Source organism: Sarcophilus harrisii, chromosome X (genome assembly GCF_902635505.1).
Source record: "Sarcophilus harrisii chromosome X, mSarHar1.11, whole genome shotgun sequence".
Taxonomy (NCBI): Eukaryota; Metazoa; Chordata; class Mammalia; order Dasyuromorphia; family Dasyuridae; genus Sarcophilus; species Sarcophilus harrisii.
The window spans coordinates 23,058,574-23,080,889 of NC_045432.1; the positions used below are offsets into that span (position 1 = coordinate 23,058,574).

General features: G+C 51.5%; 1 protein-coding gene across 6 annotated transcripts; it reads left to right on the top strand.

The window, feature by feature from the left end:
- The first annotated feature begins 4,564 nt into the window (after positions 1-4,564).
- LOC100919897 (ribosomal biogenesis protein LAS1L) lies at positions 4,565-22,058 on the top strand. 6 transcript variants are annotated; one of them, XM_031945036.1, is made up of 13 exons: positions 4,565-5,686; positions 9,184-9,309; positions 9,980-10,049; positions 10,859-10,982; positions 11,186-11,446; positions 11,858-11,904; positions 12,516-12,625; positions 13,150-13,235; positions 13,649-13,855; positions 14,370-14,517; positions 14,854-15,257; positions 15,549-15,702; positions 18,375-22,058. In XM_031945036.1, the coding sequence occupies exons 1-13, from the start codon at positions 4,716-4,718 to the stop codon at positions 18,796-18,798; spliced, it is 3,132 nt and encodes a 1,043-aa protein (XP_031800896.1). In that variant the 5' UTR covers positions 4,565-4,715; the 3' UTR covers positions 18,799-22,058. The 6 variants fall into 6 exon arrangements, with proteins under 6 accessions (XP_031800896.1, XP_031800891.1, XP_031800892.1 ...); XM_031945031.1 differs by having other exon boundaries at positions 4,616-5,686; positions 18,378-22,058; XM_031945032.1 differs by having other exon boundaries at positions 4,617-5,686; positions 10,859-10,940.
- Positions 22,059-22,316: the final 258 nt, after the last annotated feature.

Sequence of the window (22,316 nt, forward strand, 5' to 3'; positions counted from 1 at the left end):
CATGGGGTTGTGTAACCGAATGTGGGGGTTGCAAAATCATGATTTATCATCAGTAAATATTTGATTTGTATGCCTATTTTATATAATTATATACCAGGGTCGCCTAAAAAGTTTTCAGGCAAAAAGGGATCGGGAATGGAAAAAGTTTAAGAAGCCCCGGACAAGGAGACTTTGGGAGCGCCTGTCATCTCTAAAGATTATATAGTCCTAGAATGAAACCCTTCACACAAACAGCAAAAAGTGAGAATTACCTGTGAGGCTGAGTCATCTTGATTCTTGGTCTCTGTATAATGGGACAATAAGGACCTCAGGCATCTGTCTCCTTCCTGTTAAGAATCAAGCTAAATCCTCATTCTGTTGGTTCATTGGGCTGTTCTAATTCTGACATCACAAGTGATGTCATAAATTCCTTGGAGACAGAAGAGAATCTAGAAGCGAGAGGACCAGCTCATTGGCTAGCCAGTACTAGGAGTTTCCAGGCTCCCCCAAACTTACTACTTTGTGGCAGGAGACAGATGACTACATTGTCATCTCATTCCTGTACTCGAAACACCTCCAGGGTCTAGCTCTGTATACAGAAAGTGCTTAATCAACTTTGTTGAATTGTATTGACATTAAACTGAACTCATTTTTCTAAGCTCTTTAATATTTTTTAATAACTTTTTATCGACAGTAAGCTCAATATTTACCGAGGTCTTTCTCTGAAACAAGGTAGAGAGGCAAAGGACAAACATATTTAGGTCTTTGGGTCAAAAAGGGAAAGAGGGCCAAGGTCTGTGACCAGCAGAGGCAGAATTCCTGGCAAGGCCTAATTACTCCAAGGCCCGAACTCTTGCCCCCTGCCTCACACTGCTGTCCCCCAAGAGCCTGAGTGCTAAGATGGCTTCTTAAAGCTTTGGGAAGCTTTGGAGGGAGCCTGTTGGCGCAGGTTGACCTCACACACAGGCACATCTGGAAGAGTCTGAGACTTGCCTGGGATGTTCTACCACAGCCAGCCCCACTTCTCCCTTACCGATGTCTAAAAGTCTGCTCTTGAAGAGATTTAGGGGGGTAAGAATTACCCCCCTATTATTATTAAATTGTGATATTAAATGTGATTATTAAATTGTGATTTATTAAATTGTGTTATTAAACTCTATTAAATTGTAATAGCCCTCCCCTCCCACCTCTAGGGCAGAGAAACATGGTGGGGGGGCCTAATTACCTCTCGGTGTGGACTCTTGGGGGGCAGCAGTGTGAGACAGGGGGGCAAGAGTTCGGGCCTTGGAGTAATTAGGCCTTGCCAGGAATTCTGCTCCTTGAAGGTAGACACCTTTTGGGGGTGTTTGTAATTCACAGCACCTAGCATTGCGCTTCACACTAAGTAGATGAGAAGCTGGGACTCATTGGCAGAGGAGGAGATGGCTAGATAGTATCATGGAAGCAATGGATAGGCATTTAGAAGTGGAGGATAAAAGGGTCCAGTGTGTCACATAGGGTCACAAGGAGTCCGCCGATTCTGAATGACTGAACAACAACAACAACAGTAACGGCAAATGTTGGTTGAATTCAGCTTCATTTATTCTGTCCGATCTTCAGGAAATAGAAAATGGCAGAACTGAAAGGACTCTAGAGTGCAGGTTGTGAGGTTTGGAGGAGGCCAGAGAACATAGAGTGCTAGAAAAGGGACCAGTATAGATCAGAGAGTCAGGATGGGAGGAACCAAAGAAGAGAGATGGGAAGAATAAAAGAGAAAATGGCAGAGCTTTGAGGAATTTCAGGACACAGAATATAAGAACCAGACCAAGTGCTTGATGTTATTTGAGGTACAGCACCAAATGTTGGGGTTCAGTCACGTGAAGAATTCACAATAGCCTTTCTCTTTGGCAAAAGGTATGTTTATTTATAAGATTACAGACAGAATGAAGAGATGCAACAGAGACATCAGGAAATATGAAATAGGTTTGGGAGAGCATATGGTTAGACACCATGAGGAAGGGAGGGGAAGAAAGACACCATCAGCCTGAATGCTGTGATGGGCTAACCCAAAATGTATTCGGCAAAGATGACGTGAGCCATGGGCAGATTTATAGGGAAATTTAACCTTGGGGGTTTGACATAACTTGGCTTTCTGATTGGATACAGTAAGGTGGGGTTACCCAACATCTCCACAGGGGGTGAGCCTGTAAGGTTGAGCTAATCCCCATCAGTGCCCTTCCCTGCTTGCCTCAAGTAGTATTCTTATCAGTATTTCAGGCTTTCTCTGCCAACCCATCTACTAGATGGGACCTCATCATGATGGGGACACAAAAAGGACAAAAGTCAGTCCCTCCCTTCAAGGAGCTTACAATCTAATGGGGGAAGGGGACAATATGCAAACAAATATATACAAACAAGCTCTATAAAAGGAAATAATGAACAGAGGGAAGGGACTGGAATGAAGAGAGGTTGGGGAAACATTCTTGAAAAAGATGAGATTCTAGTTGAGACTTAAAGGAACTCTGGGAGGTCAGTAATCAGAGTGGAGGAGAGAGAGTATTTCAGGCCTAGGAGACAGCCAGAGAAAATGCCCAGAGTTGAAATGGAGTGTCTTTTTGGTAGAAGAGACAGGAGACCCATGTCCTTGGATTGGAGAGGATGCATTGTAGAGTAAGGTATAAGAAAATTGGAAAGCAGGCCAGGGTTAGGTGATGAAGGACTTTGAATACCAAACAGAGCTGTTTGTAGTTGCTCCTGGAGCAATAGGGAGCCACTAGAGTTTATATGACATGATAGGAACTGCACTTTAGGAAAATCACTTTTGTGTGGAATAGAGGATGGACTGGCACAGGGAGGGCACTTGAGGCAGGAGGATTAGCTCCACCTCCCACTCCTGCAAGCTGGTTATTGCAATAGTCCAGGTGTGAGGTGATATGGACCAAGACCAGAATAGGGGCAGCCTCAGGATTGGGAAGAGGGTGGTGCCTTTTACAGTAATAGGAAAGGTAGACTGCAAGGGAAAGTTTAAGGAGAAAGATAACGAGTTCTGTTGTGAAGAAACTGAGTTTAAGATGTCTTCTTGGTCAGTTTTGATCAAATGCTTGTGACCCCATTTGGGATTTTCTTGGCAAAGATACAGGAGTGGTTGACCTGTTTCTTTTTCCAAGATGAGGAAACTGAGGCAAATAGGGTAAAGTGACTTGTCTAGGGTGGCAACAGCTAGAACATATATTAGGTGGGATTTGAACCCAGGAAGGGTCCTCAAGACTCCAAGAGCTCTCTCCATTGTGCCCCTAGGGCCCCTTAAAATATCTACTAGAGAGCCAATTCAAGATGTCTGAAAGGCAGTTGGATACACAAGATTGGGGAACAGTGGAGAGACTGGGACAGGATAGATATTGAGTTTTTAATCATCAGGGTAGAGGCGGTAATGAAATCCGCGGGAGCCGATGAGATCACTAAGTACGGTATCCTATATAGATAGAGGGAGAAGGCCAGGGACCAGATTTCCAGGGAGGATGACCGTTAGAGGGAATGGCCTGGGGAAGATTCAGTAATGGAGGAGATGTGGGAGCGGAAAAGGCCCAAACCGGAAGTGACCTCAGAGGTCACATCCCGTCATCTGGAGGAAGTGATCTTAAGACAATCGGAAAGGGAAATGACTTATTCAAAGTTCCGATGCTGAGGAGTGTAGTTGAGGAAGGATCCTTTCCGCTTCACATCTTTTGCTTCTCAGAGGAACAAATTGAGGCTCAGAAAGGGTCAGTACCGTGGTTCAGGCCACACAAGGGAATATACATCTAGAACTAGAAGGGGTCTCGGAGGTCAGCAAGGCCAACTGCCACACAGGAGCTAATTGAGGCCTAGGGAAGGACTGTGAGGTACCAGGGGACAGGCAGGCCTAGGTCTCTGACAGAAGTAACTAGAGAGTCATCAACCTTCTCTTCCTTCCCACCCCCTCCCCCCATCCCCATCCTTCGAGTCCACCACGCGCAGTGGCGAGGGCACTGTCAGCAAGCCCGTCGGTTAGGCCACGAGCGCCGACGGTTAGGCCACGAGTGCGGACGACATGCCGCGCGCGGGCGCGCTCCCGCCCTAGACATGCTTCTGCGGCCTCGGGCGCCTCGCCTCAGGCCCCAGGGTGTGCGCCAGGCCAGGAAGAGGGCGTGGTTCCGCCTCTTCTACCGTCATTGGTCGGCGCCCCTTGGAAGCCAAACGCCACTGCGGCTGTGGCTGCAGCGAGGGCGGGGCTCGGGGCAGGAGCAGGAGCGAGGGCGGGGCTCGGGGCAGGAGCAGGAGCGAGGGCGGGGCTCGGGGCAGGAGCAGGAACGAGGGCGGGGCTCGGGGCAGGAGCGAGGGCGGGCTCGGGGCAGGAGCAGGAGCGAGATCGAGGGCGGGGCGACTCGGAGCAGGAGCGAGGGCTGGGGGACTCGGTGCAGGAGCGAGGGCGGGGCGACTTGCAGCTGAAGCGAGGGCGGGGGGACTCGGCGCAGGAGCGAGGGCGGGGCGACTCGGAGCAGAAGCGAAGGCGGGGAGACTTGGAGCAGGAGCGGAGGCGGGGCTCGGAGGAGGAGCGGGAGGGAGGGCGGGTTTCGGAGTAGAAGGCTAAGCAAGAGCGAGGGCGGGTCTCACAGCAGAAGCCGAAGCCGAAGCCGAAGCACAAGCAGAAGCAGGAGCAGGAGCAGAAGCAGAGGCAGAAGCAGAGGCGGGAGCCGAAGCCGAAGCTGGAGCCCGAACAGGAGGTCAAGCTGGAGCCCATGCAGGATGAGGGGGGAGGGCGGGGCCCGGAGCAGGAGCAGGGGCAGGTGCAAGGACAGGAGCAGGGGCAAGAGCAAGAGCAGGAGCAGGGGCAAGAACAAGAGCAGGGGCAAGAGCAGGGCCAGGAGCAAGAGCAGGGGCAGGAGCAGGGGCAGGAGCAGGAGCAGGAGCGAGGGCGGGGCTCGGAGCAGAAGCTAAAGCTGAAGCACAAAAAGAAGCAGAAGCATAAGCAGAAGCAGGAGCAGGAGCAGGAGCAGGAGCAAGGGCGGATCTCGGAGCAGAAGCGGGAACGGGAGCAGGAGCGAGGGCGGGTCTCCGAGCAAGAGCCGAAGCGAGGGCGAGTCTCCAAGCAGAAGCGAGGGCGAGTCTCGAAGTTGGAGCAGGAGCTGGAGCGAGGGCGGGGCTCGGGGCAGGAGCAGGAGCAGGAGCTGGAGCGAGGGCGGGGCTCGGAGCAGGAGCAGGAGGGAGGGCGGGGTGAGTCGGGGCAGGAGCAGGAGCGAGGGCGGGGTTCGGGGCAGGAGCAGAGGCGGGGCGTGCGGAGGAGAATTCTCTGGCGAGTGCAGCGGCGGCGGCGGCGTCGGCGTCGGAGGCGCAGCGCGACCAGGACCCCGGACCCCCTGCCCTGGGCCGAGGTTGGTATCGTTCCGTCCTGGGTGAACCGAATGCTGACAGCTAGCGCGATGGCTAGCAGGCAGGAGGAGGAGGAGGAGGAGGGGCCGTCGACATCGGGGTCCCAGCAGGACCCGGTCCCGGGGCCAGCGCCCAAAGGGACGCCTTGGAAGCGGAAGAGGAAGCCCCTGCCGACTCCGCCGACTCCCGAACCTAAGGTGGAATCCGTGCAGGTGACCAACCGCAGCGTGGTGGCCTGGCGCAGCAAGGCCGAGTGGGAGCAGGTCATGGTCTACCTCTTCTGCTCGGACCCGGAGCTGCAGCGCCACGCGCTCAATCGAGTGTCCGCCTGGAAGGGCAGGTGAGTGTGCGGCGTGGGGGGGGGGGCGCGCCCCGGGCCAATAGGCCGGCTGGCTGGCGCGAGGGAGCAGGCAGGCAGAAAGGCGGGAAGGAGGGGGAGGAGGGGGGGCGGGGGAGGGGCAGCCCGCCAGGGACTGCAGGGGAAGGCAGGGCCGGAGAGGGGGCTGGGAGGACGTGGTGTGGGCGGGCGGGCACTCTGGGATCTTGATCTTCCTCGCGGCGGCGTCTTCCTCAGACCTGAACCCCCAAAGAGGAGACAGGAGCCCCCCCCCCCGATGTCTAGGGGAGAACAACTCCCTAAGTTTCCAATTGGAATTCGCGAGGGGGTCCTCCTGGTGCTTTGTTAGACTGTCCCAAATAATATAAGGGCTTGGCGGTGTCTCTGATATGCATTGAACCCCTCATCCCTCCTGAAGCAACCCTCGCCTCCCCCCCCCCCCACCTCCTTGTACAAGTTACATTATTATCTTCCTTTTCTCACTTCGGCGTTGCCCCTCCCCCAAGCGTAATCCTGTCCGAGACCCCTAAAATGGGGATAAAAGAGTTCCCCCCCCCCACAAAGATTATGGGAGTATGGCCCCATGACTCTCTGATTGGTTTGGGACCCACCCCCTTCTTTGTCACACCCAACCCATATTATAAATGCCGGCGTCTGCAATGCGGCAATTTGGAGACCGTACCCCGCATGCTCCCAGAAACAAACCAAGATGTCATCCTTGCTCAGACCAGCCCCCCTCCCACCTGCTCTTCCTCTTCCCTCCTCCCACCTGGGCTAGATTCCCCCAAAGCTGAGACAAAGGAGCCCCCCCCATCCATGACCGAGGAGGGGTGTGGGAGAGAATGGTCTCTTATCTCTGATTGGTCCCTGCCCGAGGTCCCGCCTCCATCTTTGTCCCACTCTGTCCATATTATACTTCTAGTTCTGAAATGCGTCAATGCTGCATTGCGCATCGTACCCCGCATGCTCCAAAAACAACGCTTATGTCATCCCTACCCAGACCCCGCCCCCTCCCATCTCAACTCTCCTCCCCTCTCCAACTTCTCCCTCCCACCTGTGCCTTGCCCTCGGACCCCCGCATCCAAAGCGGAGACAAAGCGGAGAATGGGGGGGGAGGTTGATGGACCCCATAAATCTGTGATTGGACTCTGCCAGAGGATCCGCCCCCTTCTTTGTCCCAGCCGGCCCACGTTATACTTGGGTTCTGCGGGCATCTGCATTGCCGCAGTGCGCATTGTACCCCGCATGCTCCGAAAGAAAGCTTTATGTCATCCCTGCTCAACCCCTCCCCTCCTCTCCCTCAGAGCTACTCTCCCTCCTCACTGACTCGTCCCTCCTCCCACCTGCTCCTTCGCTTTCCCCCTGCACTGCAGTTTAAGCTTGAACCCCCAAATCAGACAAAGAATCCCCCTCACCCCGTGAAGGGTGGAGAGGGCTTGAATAGCCCCTTAAATCCTTGATTGATTCCAGCCCGAGGGTCCGCCTCCTCCTTTCTCCTACTCAGCCCCTGTTTTAAATGGGTCCTGCTAGCATCCGCAATGCGGCAGTGGGCAATGCGTGCTACCCCCCCCCCCATCTTTAACAGAACAATCTGAACCGTAGCTGGTGGAAGGGGTCTTGGAAGAGCAGCAAGTCCACCCCTCTCATTTTACAGAAACGGGGGAAACAGGTGGTGGTAGGGAGGGACTTGTCCCAGGATATACATGGCATCCTAACTATAGAGCTGAAAAGAACCTCAGAGTCGGGGAAACTGAGGCCACCCAGAGGTAAAATAATTGGCCCCAGGTCACATGTAGGACTTCAATCAGTAAACATTTATTAAGCTCCTGCTACAGGCCAGGTACTGTGCTGAGCTCTAGGGATACAAGTACAGATAAGAACGAAACCAGTTCCTCTCCTAGGCTAAGAGAACACCAAAAGGAAACTGAAAGGGGATGGAGGGAGCTAGCAGAAGGAATGAGGGAGAGGGTCAGCAAAGTCCCAAAACAATAGAGCTGGGGAGAAAAATGAGACCCCGGATAATTGACTTGCCCAGGGTCAGTCACACAAGTAATGAGAAATAAAGGTTGGCCTTTGAACTCGTGTCTTCTTCCTCCAAATTTTATGTGCCACTTTCTCTTAAAGCCAGACACCATGCAAAGATGTGGTGCAAAGACAAAATCAGAAACAGGCCTTTAACTCTTAATAGCTGACATTCTGGGAAGCAACAGGTTCCCATAATTATCTAGAATTTACAGGGTGTTTCAAAGCTTACAACTGCATTAAGTGTTTTTTTTTTTGTTTTTTTTAGATTTTATATATATAAACAAAGTTCTCATTTCTGTAGTTTCCAAAGCTCTTTCCAAGCAATCTCTTTAAGGGCTGCACGTGGGGAAACTGAGGATTTGAGTGATCATATTCACCAAGATCAGGCAGCTAGGAAGTGTCGGGGCAAAATTTGAACCTACACTCGAGGGCCAGCTCTGTTGCTTAGCACACCACTAACAGCTGGAGATGTGGCTGGGGACTGTATAATGTCGAGGTGAAGAAGGAGGGCCATGGGGAAAGCATGATACAGTGGAGAAAGACCTGACTTTGTCACCTCTGATGATTATAATGTGAATGACTTTGGTCACTTAGCATTCCTAGGTCTTATTCTCCCCTCTTCCCAAAAAAAGGCCCTATCTGGCCTGAGAAATGGTGCCTTGCAGTATTCAAAAAGGTTTCCTAACCTGGGTGATAAGGAAAGACGAAGATTTTAACAGCTTAGATTCTCCCCAGGGGCATGGTGTGAAGTTAAGGCTAAAAAGCTTGGTACAATGAAAAGAGGGCTGCTCCTTTATCTGAGGGAAAGTCCCACCTCTGCCATTGACTCTTTAGCTATGTAGCCCTTGGCTTATGAGTCGCCTCTTTGGGCCTTAGTTTCCCTCTCTGGCCTTTGAGATCTTTTCCAGCTTCAGATCTAGTGCCAGGTGTAGTGCCATTGAGGCGTCATTAGATAGAATGGTAATATGCATTCTTTGGGCCGGTTTTGGAGCAGCCTTTAGAGAGGCCCTTGAGGACCCGCCGAGCTGGTGGGAATCTTAGAGATGACAAGGGTTTGGGCCCCTTGACTGCCTAGGAGTTGAATTAATGTTCTCTATCAGCTAAAATGGCTACTTGCTGGTCTAGGGAGGGGCAGCCATTGTGAGTTCCCCCATCTGCAGAGGCTTCCCTCCCTTTTCCCTCCCACCCCCGCATTTGTTCTCTCTCTGTTCTAATCCTTGGTCTGCCGAAGTCTCTAGGCAACTGAGGTTGCTAAGGCAACCAAGAGTTGCTAGGCAGTCAAGCATCACTGCCTTGGTCTTATCTCTTTGCCTCTCTGGCTCCCCTTCTGGAGAGCAGGGCCAATTACTTCTGTTTCCTTTGAGGGAGATGTAGGTGTTCCCAGGGAAAGGGAGGGGGCGCGAGCATGAAGAGTTTTGTCTGTGTCATAAAAGCCCTTGGCCCAGGGGCTGCTCTAACAGACTGTGCCCCTTCAGATGCAGCAACAACCTTCCCCTGGCTGTGGCCTGCACAACAGATCTCGTGCTTTGTAAACTTCTGGATGGGACCTCCTCCTTGGGGACCCAGGAGCTCGTGCTCCTCTATGGGATGGCCTTGGTCAGGTAAGCCTGGTGTGCCCCAGAGGGGCGCAGGGATTGGGGAGCAGCTCCAGCTGCTTCTTGCCTGTGTGGTCTTGGTTAAGTCACTTCCCTTCCAGTACACCAGTATCTTCTCTCACTTAGCTTTAGTCCCTTCCCAGTTGCCGACCAACATGGGCAAGCTTCCCCAATAAACCCTCACTTGAGTCTTCTTTAGCTGCCATCCTTTTCACTTCCAAAGTCCAGGAAACATCACTCTCCTTTGTCACCCATTGAGGTGTGACTAGATTTCATTCCTTAAGTGAAGCTTCTCTTTCCAAAGTCCCCACTGATCTCTTAATTGCTAACCCCAGTGCCCTTTCTCTTGGTGCTGGGCATTTTTGGATTGCCCGTCTACCCGTTCACCCTTTTCTCCTGGATGTTCTTCTCTGCCGGCTGCTGGGAGCCCCGTCCTTGTCCCATCTCGCTGCTCCTAAATGTGGCTATCCCTCAAGGCCCTCTCAGCTCCCAGGGCCGAGGAGGCATTGTTGCTCCTTCCCCTCCCGCCAGTCCTCTGGCTCCTCCTCCTCCCCCATTTGGGCAGCTATAGGAGCTTCCCGAGGTTCGGCCCCTCTCTGGGGTGTCTTCCACCCAGCAGCTGAAAGGATTTGGCTAAATCTGAGGTCTGATCATGGCCTCTTCTCTCCTGCCCCAGGTTTGTAAATCTTATCACTGAGCCGAAGCAGAAGATCATCAACATTCCTTTGCGCCGCCTGGCCCACGAGGTATGAGCCCACCACCCCCATCTTTCCAGGGACAGGCCTGAGGCAGAGGGACAGAGAAAGAGAGAACAGGAAGGTTGGAAGGGGCAAGGAAGGCCACTAATTTGACCCCCTACCTAGAGCAAAAATCCCTTCTATACCCTCTTTGATGTGGGTAAGATCATCCAGTCAGTTTCAGAAGCCTTCCAGAGATGGGGAGCTCACTCCCTTTAGAGTCAGGAACAATTCTTATTGCTTGGAAGTTGATCCCTTATGATGAAGCAAAACCTACCTCCCCTTTCCCATCCCACTACTCTGGGTTTGAGGATCCAGGAGTACATGGGGAAAATTGGAGCTCACTCCTGGCCCAGTGGGGATCCAGGAGTCCCAGCTTTAGCGTAGCCTTCTCACCCATTCTTGGGACAGCAGAAGTGAGGCAGTACAAGGAAAAAGAAGGCAGAGCCCCACAAGATGTCCCGGCCTCATCTGATAAGCATTTCTCACACTAGTGTAGAAAGAGATGAGCAAAGCCCCCTGGGCTAAAGGGTATCTGTGGAAAGATAGGCCCTGACTGTACAGCTTTTCTTAGGGAAACTATCCAAAGTAGGCTCTTCTTGGGAGGAATCAGAGGTTCTTGGTAAGGAAAACTGAAGCTTTAATGAGTTCCACATCCTTTGGGAGCTTTCTCTCCCTTCTTTCTTCCATTTCTCCCTCTCCCTTTTCTACCGGGTCTCTTCTCTCCCTGTTGCTCTTTCTTCCACCTCCCCTTTCCATCTCTCCCTCCTTCCCTGGCCTTCCCTCTCCCATCTCGTCTTCCGGTCTCTTCCCACCAGATGCACATCCCAGAATGGGTTGTGAACCTTCGCCACAGTCTGACTCACAGAAATCTCCCAAGACTGACTACCTGCAGAAGAGGTGACATTTTCCCCTTTGGAAGAAGTGGAGCTGGGCTTGGGGGTGGGTTTGGGCCCTTCTGGGTTGGGGATGAGGGGTGGAGTTCCTTGCTCTTTGGAGGGTGGGACTTATGGGAGTAGGGTGGAGGAGAGTATATACCTATAACCATTTCTCTTGGCTGGGCTGGCCTTCAGAGACTGGGTGGCAGAAGCCCTTCACTTCCACACAGGCCTGATGAGACTGCCTTCTTGATCTGCCTTCCACAGGCTGTGAATTTGTCCTGGAGTGGCTCCGTCGGACCTATTGGTGCCGTCAGCTGGGGAATGACTTGGGTGAGCCCTGGGATTCCGGAGTGTCTATCCGGGAGATAGAGATGGCAAAGTCCGAAGATGGAGAGCGGGTGGTGGAGCTCGAACAAGAAGAAGAAGAAGAGGAGGAGGAGGAGGAGGAAGAGGAGGAGGAGGAGGAGGAGCTTTCCCAGGAGTCACTATTTTCCATAGAGGCTCGCAGACAGAAGAACCTGCATGGTATGGCTCACCGGGGGAGGAGGTGGGTGCCGGGCACAGCACTGGCACACCAGGGAAGTAGTCCAACCAAGAAACTGTTGAGGCCCAGAGGAGGAAAGAGATTTGCCCAAGGTCACGCGGCAAGTGACTGATGTAAAGCCATTAGCATGAGCTGGTCGTCTAGTCCCTCCTCCTTGTGTATAAATGGAGATGCAGCCATGTGGTCCCTGGCCAGGCAGTGAGGGAGCCCCCGTGCTGCTAGGAGCAGAGCCAGGGCCCTCTGTCTCTGCATGTATCCCAGGTGAAGAGGGCCCCCAAGCAGAGGGCTAGAGCAGTTGGCCAGTAGCCCCTTCCGTCGTCTTTCCATTTGGCTTGAAGATGTCTGCTGTGGACCGTAAGTAGTAAGGCTTTTGGTCATTTTTCTTTCTTTAGAAAAAATCCGGAAACTTCTGGTGTCCTATGGAGAACAACAATTTAAGGTAAATAAGCCTGTGTCCCGATTGGGCCGGCCGAAGGATAGAGAACGGTGTGAACGGCGTGGAAAGTCCTAGACAGGGGCGAGCCCTCCGGCTCCCAGGTTACCCTGGACAGTCATTTTAGCCAGGGCAGACTCAGCTCTTGTGGTCAGAGTCATGGTTTGGCGGGTCTCAGGATGTGGTTGGGGAATAGGTGCTAGTGCTGGGCTGAACACATGGAGGGGCCTTTTAGTCCTTCCCCTTGGGGTATGGCTCCTCCTAACTCCTTTGCCAGCCCACATTGCACACAGAGGGCACTGTGACTGCCTCTTTTCCCAAGGGGAGGGATTCCATCTTTTTCCCTCATACTTTGTGCTGCCTGAACTTAACAATAGCAGTGGATGATGGGCCAGCCTTGACAGCCGGTCCCCCGAACCCAGGCCAGAGCACTGGCAGTTGGCTGTCGACCAGTCCCCTGGGCATCACGTAGTTCAGGTACTTCCTGTGTGGCTAGTCCTTCTTTGTCAGGAGTGCTCCAACAGCCTTTGAGCTCCGGCCCTAGGAAGGAGGGACAGCGGCCTGTCATCCCGGCTCACTCCCCAGCAGATCCCTGAGCCAGCCCTCTTTGCCAACAGGTGCTCCGGCGCTCCAGGCAGCTGCCCAAATCTATGAAATTGTGGACCAAATCCACCCGCGAGGTGGAACGTTTGGTGGGCCGCCTGAAGAAGCTAGCCAAGGAGAACCGGTATGGGGGGCATCAGGGAGTGAGAACTGGGGGCTTGGATGTGAATCCTGCATACTCTGGCACTTTTTCTGTATTTGATCTTCCCCTCCTTGGGCCTGTTTCCTCATCAGTAAGTTGAAGGAGATAAAGCCTTCACACTTAGTGGCAGAGTGAACTTGGTTCGCCTCAGCTTCCTCCTTTGTAATTTTTAGTAAGGAAACTTGCCTCAGAGTTTCCCGGTGGGTGCTACTCTTTACCTTTAGGCCCAGGGACCCTGCCAGCTAGAGGAGTTAGATCCAGAAGCTGTGTAGCCTAGAGCTGCTGCTTCTGCCTCTCTGGGCTGTGCCCATTAGCCCCTTGGTCTCTTTCATGGATTTGTGTGAATGTATAGCCCTTCCTTGTGGAATTCCTCCTCCTGGGCCTTGGGCCACTTCCTCCCAGGGGTCGAGGCCAGTCCCCTTCTAACCGAGCCAGTAGGGCTGCAAAGGAGGCCTCAGCCTGTCCCCCCCAAGGTTGGCGAGCCTGGTGTATTTTTCCTATTGCAGAAGTTATATGGTGGACACCCTGCTTGATGAAGGCTTCCTCATTCCTACTATTGAGCAGCTGGAAGCTCTGAAGATTCAGCCAATAGGTGCGGGCTTGTGGGCCCAGGAACAGTTTCAGTATTCCCTCTGCCCCTCTCTGGGCTGGTGTGGCTAGGCTGTGCCCCCTCACCCCAACCAGTACCTCGGGCCATATTGCCTCAGGTGCCAAACCAGGACCTTCTGCTGGAGAGCTGGCAGGTTGAGCAGGCCCTCGGTTGTCCCCTCCACACACACACACACACACACACACACACGCACACCCCTTCTCAGGATCTGATTGCAAGGGGCTTCTCTTTTACTATCCAACAGACAGCTGGGGGTGGAGAAGGGAGCTGAACTTGGCCCAGGGACCTGTGGTGTTGGGGGTCGGCTGCCCACCCGCGGCTCTCCTGGGACAAGTGGACCTAGCGGGCGAGTGCTGACCTGCCTTCTTTCTCTCGTTCCTGCTTTCACCCATTAGAAGTCGTGAATCTGGTGAGCCTTCTGATGCCACGCTGCTTCTCCAGCTTCTGGCAGCCCCTCCTCAAGGGCTTGCAGTCCCAAACATTCATGCAGACACTGCTGGAGAAGATGCTCAGAGCTCTGCCAGTTTGTGGCGAAACGGGGATCCGTCCGGCCTATCTCATCTGCTGGATCAATGAGCTTGTGGTGATCTACACCTCCCCTGGTAAGGGCTGCCTCTTCTCTGCTCTCTTCCCTCTTTAGCCTTCTCCTTTCCCCTCAGAGACTCTCTTCTCTTGTGCTTTCTGAACTGAAGAGATGCCTCCTGAATTTGGGCTCCTCTAGAGGGGAGAGGCAGTGTTTTGTCCCCCCATGCCACTCCGATGTGGTTCGAGTCCCTTAAATACACCTTTACTAAGGTTTGCACTGGGGGAATTGCTGAGCTAAGGTAGGAGCCCTTATATGGGTAAGACTAATTAATACACAGAATTGTGTAGTAAATGGAGAAACAGGCAGCTGTGGGGGCAGCTTTTGTCCTACCTTGGCTCTATGGTGCTGAGTAAGCCTTTTCTGGGCTTGTTCTCTATAAATATATGTCCCAGAATACTTTAAGAGGAAAGTGCTAAAATCCATTCAGAGCTATTCCACTACAGGCTAAGGAGTCTGGGATTTGTCCTGTAAACTTTGGGGGGTGATCTTGGACATCAGAATAGGATGGATGCCAGGATCTCTCTCTTCAGGGCCCTGCCAGAAGCGCCTCACCTTTGGCCAGAGGTCAGTTCGGAAGAGCTGGAAACTGGGACCCCGCAAATTCACCTATAATTGGTCCCAGTTGCTTGATGTCTGCCTGGATGCCACCTGCTGGGCCACTCCCCACCTCGTTCAACTGTAAGCCCCAAATGGGATCAGATGAGATTAGGAGAGTTCTGCCCCATCCCTGAGCCCTCAGCCTTCCCTCCCAGGGACAGGGTTTTAGGTTCATGAGCCAGCCTCCTAGCAATGACACCTTGATCTTCTTGATCTTAACTAAAAGGGGTTTCTTCTTCATTTCAAAACATTCATTGGTGAAGGGGCCAAAGGGTTCTTAGTGATAGGGAACACAGGGATTCTGAGCCTGCTCTGTCCACTTTTTGGAGCACACCATAGAGGGCTGGGGCAGGACCGCCTCCGGGGTGACTGCTTTCTGAGTATCTTTGTCTCATCTTTGTCTTATCTTTTGTTCAGGGTCCTCAAGGCCATGGAGCCCCAGTTGCCCCTGGAATCACAGCAGAACCTGCTGTGTCTCTGCACCATCTACACCCAGGGTGGGAATCCTGCTAGTACCATGAAGCCCTACGAAGGGGACGACCCCCACAACAGGCCCGTCTACACCCTGGAAAACCTTAAGTGGCAAATAAAACGCAATTACATGAGGGAGAAAAAGAAGAATCGCAAACCTGGAGAAGAGGACGAAGACGATGAGGATGATGAGGAGGAACCACAAGAAATCGAGTCGGAAGATTCCTCTGAACCTGAAGTGATGGAGGTGGATCCAGAACCAGAGAAGGAGGTTCTGCTGAAGGAAACTCCCGAGATGCTGGCAGAAAAGCAGGCCGGCTTGGAGGGCTCCCCTTGGCAGCTGTGTTTAGGTAAGGGGCCCAGCCCTGGCTCCCGAGCAGCCTTCTGGAGCCTATGATAACTTACCTGGAGAGGATGAGTCCCTCGGGGAAAGCCCCTTGCGAGGCTGGGATTGAACTGGGCCCTTCAGATCCTGGGGCGGGGGGAACAGGAAATGACATGAGATTTTGTAGCCTCCTTTCCCCACCTTGCTCTGGCCATGGTACTTCCCTTGGCTAGGTCTCAGTTTCTGAATCTGTAAAATGGAGGGACTGGTTTCCAAACTCCTTGCTAGAGCTAGCTCTCTAATCCTTCCAATCCAGATGACATAAACTGGAGCGACTTTCCCCTGGGCAAGGTTCCAGGCCAGACCGACGACCCAGATGAACTGATGTTGGACAACTACACCCTGATATCTGTCATGGATCAGCCTATGATCCAGGGTCTGGATGATGAGGCTCATTCGTCCACATTTGGGTGAGTACCTTGGCCCCACCCTGCTTCCTGTTCTGGTAGGTACAGCCAGCTAGTTGCTCTGAAAGGCAGAGAACCATCCTCCTCCCCTAGGAAAAAAATCTTCGTGGGAAACTCAAGCCTCCCTCCCTTCTCCCAAACCCCACACCCCACCACCTCCCAAGGCCTTAAGATGCCTCTGACATCCAGGAGCTGATGCCATAGAGGAAAGAGGAGGAGGAGCTAAAGTCAGGCTGGCCTTGCTGGGGGCCTACCTGCATGGTGGCCACTTGCTGCTCCTCCCCCTCGCTATGGGCCCTTCCGGTTCCAAAGCTTAGGATTTTATTTCTTATGTTCTGTTGGCGCCTTTTGTTCTGCTACCACAGACATTTCTCAGTATGTCCTTCCTCTTCTCCAAAATTCTTCCCCCATCCCCACTGAACAGAGAAAACCAGTTTAGCTAAATCGGCACAGCAGCTAAGACTGGCAGCATGTGCCCGTTGTTTACCGTAGTTTGTCGCCTCCACTGAGAAGAGGGAAATATGTTTTGTCATTTGTTCTGTTCGTGACAGGCGGTCAGAGCTTGGCCACCTATTAGCACTTTGACTTTGTGAGAAGCCCTGGGTTCAGGTCTCTCCTCTTGACACATCCTGACAGTGGACAAGTCACTTAACCTCTCAGTAGTTCTCTCGGAGGCTAAGTTGCAGAGTAGGCGCCAACTTGCACTGGTGGAGGGCGTTTCCAGGTCTGGACAGAGGCTCTATTGCTATTTTTGGTCATCGTTTTGACCATGTCCTCACTCAGGCTTCCTTCTCTGTGCATCAGCTCCAATAAGTCTTCCCGGAGTCCTTTGCTGTTTGTGAACTTTTAGGACACGGCCTTGGGTTGCTTAGTTGGTACCAGAATTAGCAGGGACATCGTAGAAGACAGGTAGCCAGGCAGGCTCTGACTGAAGGCCTCCGATGAAGTGCTAGCTAGCCAGCCTACTGGTTCGTGAGACTCCTCGGGCCACTTTGGGACATTTTTAAAAAATTGGGTTGGGTCCGGCCCTCATTCCACCCCACCCTAAGTTTGAAGCGTCTGTTCTCTCCCCAGTTCCCTGGACCTGAGAATCCCCAACATGGAAGGCCCACTGTGGACCCAGAATGAGCTACATAGCCTCAAAGGCAACATCCAGTTGTTCTAATAGAGTGGAAGGGCACTCCCTCCTTCTCTATTCAGACACTCCCCTTTCCCCACAAGCACTGGAAACCAAGGTGCCCACCTCAGTTTACTTTGCTTAGCGTTGGTTGTATTTTTTTTGGAGGAAAAAAAAAAAAACTCCTACTCCCCTTGCTCTGCAACATGGGCCTGCTGGCCTATGCTTCTCCTAGAGCTGGCCCGGGTTGGGGGCCTGCAAAGGACCCCCAGCTCAGGAATCCCCTTTGCAGCAGCTCCCCTGTTAAGTAGTCATCCCCTTTGAATTGAGGGCTTCCCCTGCTGGGGCCCATGTCAGGCCTGGAGCCTAATTCGGCCTCTGCCGCTTGGCTAGCGCTCTTGGTCCTGCCCTCTGAGGTTGAGCAGACAGCTTGTCAGCATCTTGAGCACATTCCATTAAGGAAGGCCGTGGCCCCCTAAGCATCTCTGGGCCTTTGCCACCTCAGACCCCACTAGTTGATGCTGATGCCCCACCGGGGCACTGATAGTGGATTTGGAGTCTGTCTCTTCTTCCTTTTCTCTGCTTCCCAGAGGAGGGTCTATTCTCGCCCACCACACTGTCTGACGCCAGCCAAGCAGAAGGGATCCCTTACTTATTTAGTGTTGTGTCCTGTGGCCCCTTGTACCAACCTCCTCAGTAACAGTGCTGCAAAGGGGATTCCTAGGCCTCACCCCAGTGCTTTCCCCAGGACCTTGTAGGGTCCCTTGCTTCTGTACCCAAGTTTAGCTTCCTAAGTTAGAACCTAACCTGTACCTAAACAGCCATCCCTAAGCCTTGACTGCTACTCCCTTCCCCCAGTGCCATTTGACCAGTAGATACCCTCCCTTTAGAGCCCCAAGGCATGGCATGCAGCTGGGAAGAAAAGCACACCCCTGTTCCCACTCATGCTTCCAACATGTTGAGAATAGGCTGGTGGATGAGGTGCCTCTGCCCGAACTTTTCTCCTATCTGGGATTTATTAATATCATTGGACTGATAGGGGCTTCTTCAAAATCCTCTCCTTTGTTCGCTTCTGTTGAATAAAACTTAAATGTGTCTGTGTGCTTTCAAGTGTCTGGTTACTGGGGGGTGGGGAACACTTGTTTACCCAGGTCTCTCGGATAGGAGCTCTGAGCCAAGGAAAGTGAGAAGAGCTGAGGAAATCTTGTCACATTCACCAGAACCGGAAAAAGTAACAGTGGCCTCTAAGCCTCCTTCTCCCAGCTCTGACGCACGTGTGTTCAGGGTACCTTCCCGCCTCTGATTTTGGGTGCTAAAGTCTCTCCCAGCACTGGCGTTCCGCGTTGAATTTTTTGTTGGGTGACGTATGAAGCAAGGATTCCCAGCTATGGTTGGAAATGCTTTTGGAGACTTGAGGGTTGAAAAGGTTTGAAATAATTGATGTCTTGAATCCTTTAGAAAATGTTAGAAGGATTGCCTTGCCACAGTGAGCACCCAGTAGAGATTATGTAACAAATGTGTGGATGATCCAGTCAATACAGTTTTATGATTTTCTCAGCAGCATGGGAATAAATGCAGAGTCGGCAGATGGTGGGAGTAATCCAAGTTTGGGGTTTGGCACGACATCAGAGGTGGGACAAGAAACACCCCTTTCCACCATGCCGGTTCTCCAGTCAGAGGCCAGAGAGGAGATACACACTTCCGTCGCGAACCAGTTTCCTGACCTTGGGGAATGGGGAGAAAACACCATTTCATCAAACCAGGTTTCCTGCTTCACAGTGGATGATGATTCCGATGATTCCGATGTCATCATTGAGTGCCACATTCCTGCTCCTCCTAGAGTAGAGGGAAGTGACCCGTCTAACCGTGTCCCAGTGATTGTGAACCCCCAGATACCAACCACCCGTCCTCGCTATCCATTGTGTCCTCCCACATTTGTCTTCCCTCCAGTACAATCCGACTCCTCTGACGACTCACTCTAAAATTGTCCGGCTTTACAGAGCCCTCTGTGCTCTCCGTAATGCCTGTTTGCTAAGCAGCAAACTTGTTTTTGTCTTTGAGCTTTTCCTTTTGTACCCCATCCATCTCCTGCCTCCCTCCCAACAACACAGCCTTCCTGGCACTAGATGCACTTTCATTTCCCAATTCACTGGTTGAGGCAGGGGAGTTGGGATATTCCTTGTTCCCTGTGGCCACTTCCAGATTCATTCTCTACCTCCATCATTCAGTAATTCCTCTCCTGAATTTCACTCAATCCCTATTTACCACCCAGTCAAAATTCTGGTAGCTATTGTCTACCCCCCAGACCACTCCTTCACAGATGAGTTTCTCTCCTCCCTGACTCCTACCTTCAGATTAGAGGACCTCGACATACACAGTTACTCCTTCAAACACCCTAAGCTCCCAGTTTTTCAACTTGGTCATTCCCCCCCCCCCCCCCCCCCCCCCCCCCCCCCCCCCGCCACTTCATCCCACCTCAGTTACATACATAGAGATGGCCATTCCCTTGTTCTTGGCATCAGCCACAAATGCACCACTTCCATGATTATGAGCTCTGATATTCCCTTGTTGGTTCATAATCTGTTGCCATTCCATCTTTTCCTCTTGTCTAGTAACGCCACATCCTGTTCTTCATTCTGTGACTTCTAATCTCCTAACCCCTCAATTCTTTTCCAGGCCATCACCTCCATACTCACTACATTTCTCCCTTCCCCATCTTAACCCTTTGGTGAACCAATTCAACTGCCCTTTTAGCTTGAGTCTCGAATCTTGACCCACAAAGCCTCAGCCTTGAATCACTCCTACCATCTGCTGCCTTCACTCCTGCACAAGTGCTACCGAACAAAGGTGGAGAAAATTGTGCTGACGGGGTCCACTATAAATGACTCAATTGGGCTTTCACCACTGCTAGACAATCCTCTTACAGCTCCTTAAGGTATTTACTCTCCCACTCTCCACTACAGCCCTTCCAGATCTTTTCCTCCCACCTCCAACCTTCCATGGCTCCCTCTCCCCACCACTCACCTGAGAGTTTTGCCTCATATTTTATTGGAAAATGAGGCCATTTGCAGTGATCTCCCTCTTATTCCCTCTTATCTCCTATCACTCAGATGCCTTCTGCCACTATATTCTACTTCATACATTCTTTACATCATGAGGTGGCCCCAATCTTTGCCAAAGCAAAGCCTTGTATGTGCCCAAGCCATCCCATCCCATCCCATCCCATCCCATCCCATCCCATCTCCTTTGTCATCCACACTGTTCCTAATCTCCAGTCTCCCTGTCCACTGGCTCTTTCCCTACTACCTACAAACATGCCCATGTCTTTCTCATCCTCAAAAAACTCATTTGATCTGATCCATCCATCCTTACTAGCTCTCATCCCCTACCTCTCCCTTTTGTGGCCAAACTCCCTGAGAAGGCTGTCTATAACAGGTGCCTCCACTCCTTTCCTCTCGCTTCTTAACTCTTTACAGTCTGACTTCTGACCTCATCATTCAACCAAAACTGCTCTCTCCAAAGTTACCAGTGATCTCTTAACTACCCAATCCAATGGCCTTTTCTCGGTCCTCATTTTTCTTGCCCTCTCTGTAGTATTTGACACTTCATCACCATTGTCTCTTTGATATTCTCTTCTCTCCAGGTTTTCAGGATACCATTTTCTCCTGGGTCTCTTCTATACCACCATTCCTTCCGTTTCCTTTGCCGGATTCTCATCCATGGTACTTAAGCCTCCTCACTGTGGGTGTCTCCCCAAGCTCTGTTATGTCCCATTCTACAATTTTGCTGTAGGGGATCGCCTAATGGCTTCCATGAATGGCTCCCATGGATTTAAGTAGCATTTCTATGCTGATGATGCTCAAATCTTTTCCAGCTTAAATTTTGCTGACTTCTGGTCTCCCAACTCCAAATGCCTATTGGGCATTTGGAACTGGATTTCCCACAGACATCTTAAACTCAACATGTCCCAAACTGAACTCACTTATCTTCCCTCCACCCCAACTCTCCCCTCTTCCTAACTCCCATTACTGTTGAGGGCACCATTATCCTCCCAGTGCCAACCCTCGTGTCATTCTTCAACCTTAACCCTCTCACTTCTCTATACCCAATCTGTTATCATGGCCTCTCTATTTTACCCTTGTCTTCTCTCCTGTATAGCCCCACTCCTTTTAGCCTCTGACACTGCCACTCCCCTGTTAAAGACCCTTATCCCCTCGCACCTGGCCTTTTACAGTAGCTAGCTAATTGATCCTGCCCCTGTGCCCCCTACTCCCAGCTGTCAAAGTGATTTTCTTAAAGTGTAGTTTTGGTCCCCTCTAAGCTGTCAAAGTGATTTTCTTAAAGTGTACTTTTGGTCCCCTCTAAGCTGTCAAAGTGATTTTCTTAAAGTGTACATTGGTCCCCTCTAAGCTGTTAAAGTGATTTTCTTAAAGTGTACTTTTGGTCCCCTCTAAGCTGTTAAAGTGATTTTCTTAAAGTGTACTTTTGGTCCCCTCTAGGCTGTCAAAGTGATTTTCTTAAAGTGTACTTTTGGCCCCCTCTAGGCTGTCAAAGTGATTTTCTTAAAGTGTACTTTTGGTCCTCTCTAGGCTGTCAAAGTGATTTTCTTAAAGTGTACTTTTGGTTCCCTCTAAGCTGTCAAAGTGATTTTCTTAAACTGTACTTTGGTCCCCTCTAAGCTGTCAAAGTGATTTTCTTAAAGTGTACTTTTGGTCCCCTCTAAGCTGTTAAAGTGATTTTCTTAAACTGTACTTTGGTCCCCTCCTAAGCTGTCAAAGTGATTTTCTTAAACTGTACTTTGGTCCCCTCTAAGCTGTCAAAGTGATTTTCTTAAAGTGTACTTTTGGTCCCCTCTAAGCTGTCAAAGTGATTTTCTTGAAATGTATGTCTGACCATGTCACCCCTTCCCTACTTCAATTCCTGGGGTTCCCTATTGCCTCCAGGATCAGATATCAAATCCTCTGTTTGTTGTTGAAAGCCCTTTGCGACCTGCCTGCTCCATCCCAACTCAATATGAATCCCCCCCTCTATATTTCCCAATCCCCCTTAATTCGGGTACTTTCCCTTTGTTAATTATCTGTTTCTCTTGTATATAGCTTGTTGGTTTATGATTGTTTGTATGTTGTGTCCTTTATTAGATTGTGAGCCCCTTGAGGGGGCAGGATTACTCTTTGTATCCTGTATGCTCAATACAGTTTCTAGCACATAGTGGGCGCTTAATAAATGCATATTGACTGACTGACAAGGATTGAGGGATTTGATTGCAGAGTTGAGCCAGTTCACTAACAAACGGGTTGAGATGGGGAGAAGAGGAGAGTATGGCTAGTGCCTGGGAAAGAGCTGAAAGAAAGTGACAAGGGATTGTGACGAGGTAATAGAAGTTCGGAACTCCTGAACTAGGAAGTGGGTTGGCAAGGTCAACAGTATAACACCCATCTTCTGTCTGGGTGTAGTAGAGGTGGGGTGGAAGTGGGGGTCATGGGAAGTGAGCAAGCTGAGG

Coding starts and splice junctions, on each gene's coding strand:
- LOC100919897 (XM_031945036.1), top strand. CDS start 4,716: ATGCAGGATGAGGGGGGAGGGCGGGGCCCGGAGCAGGAGCAGGGGCAG. Junction 10,983..11,185: donor AAGTGGAGCTGGGCTTGGGG/GTGGGTTTGGGC, acceptor TGCCTTCCACAG/GCTGTGAATTTGTCCTGGAG. Junction 11,447..11,857: donor CAGACAGAAGAACCTGCATG/GTATGGCTCACC, acceptor TTCTTTCTTTAG/AAAAAATCCGGAAACTTCTG.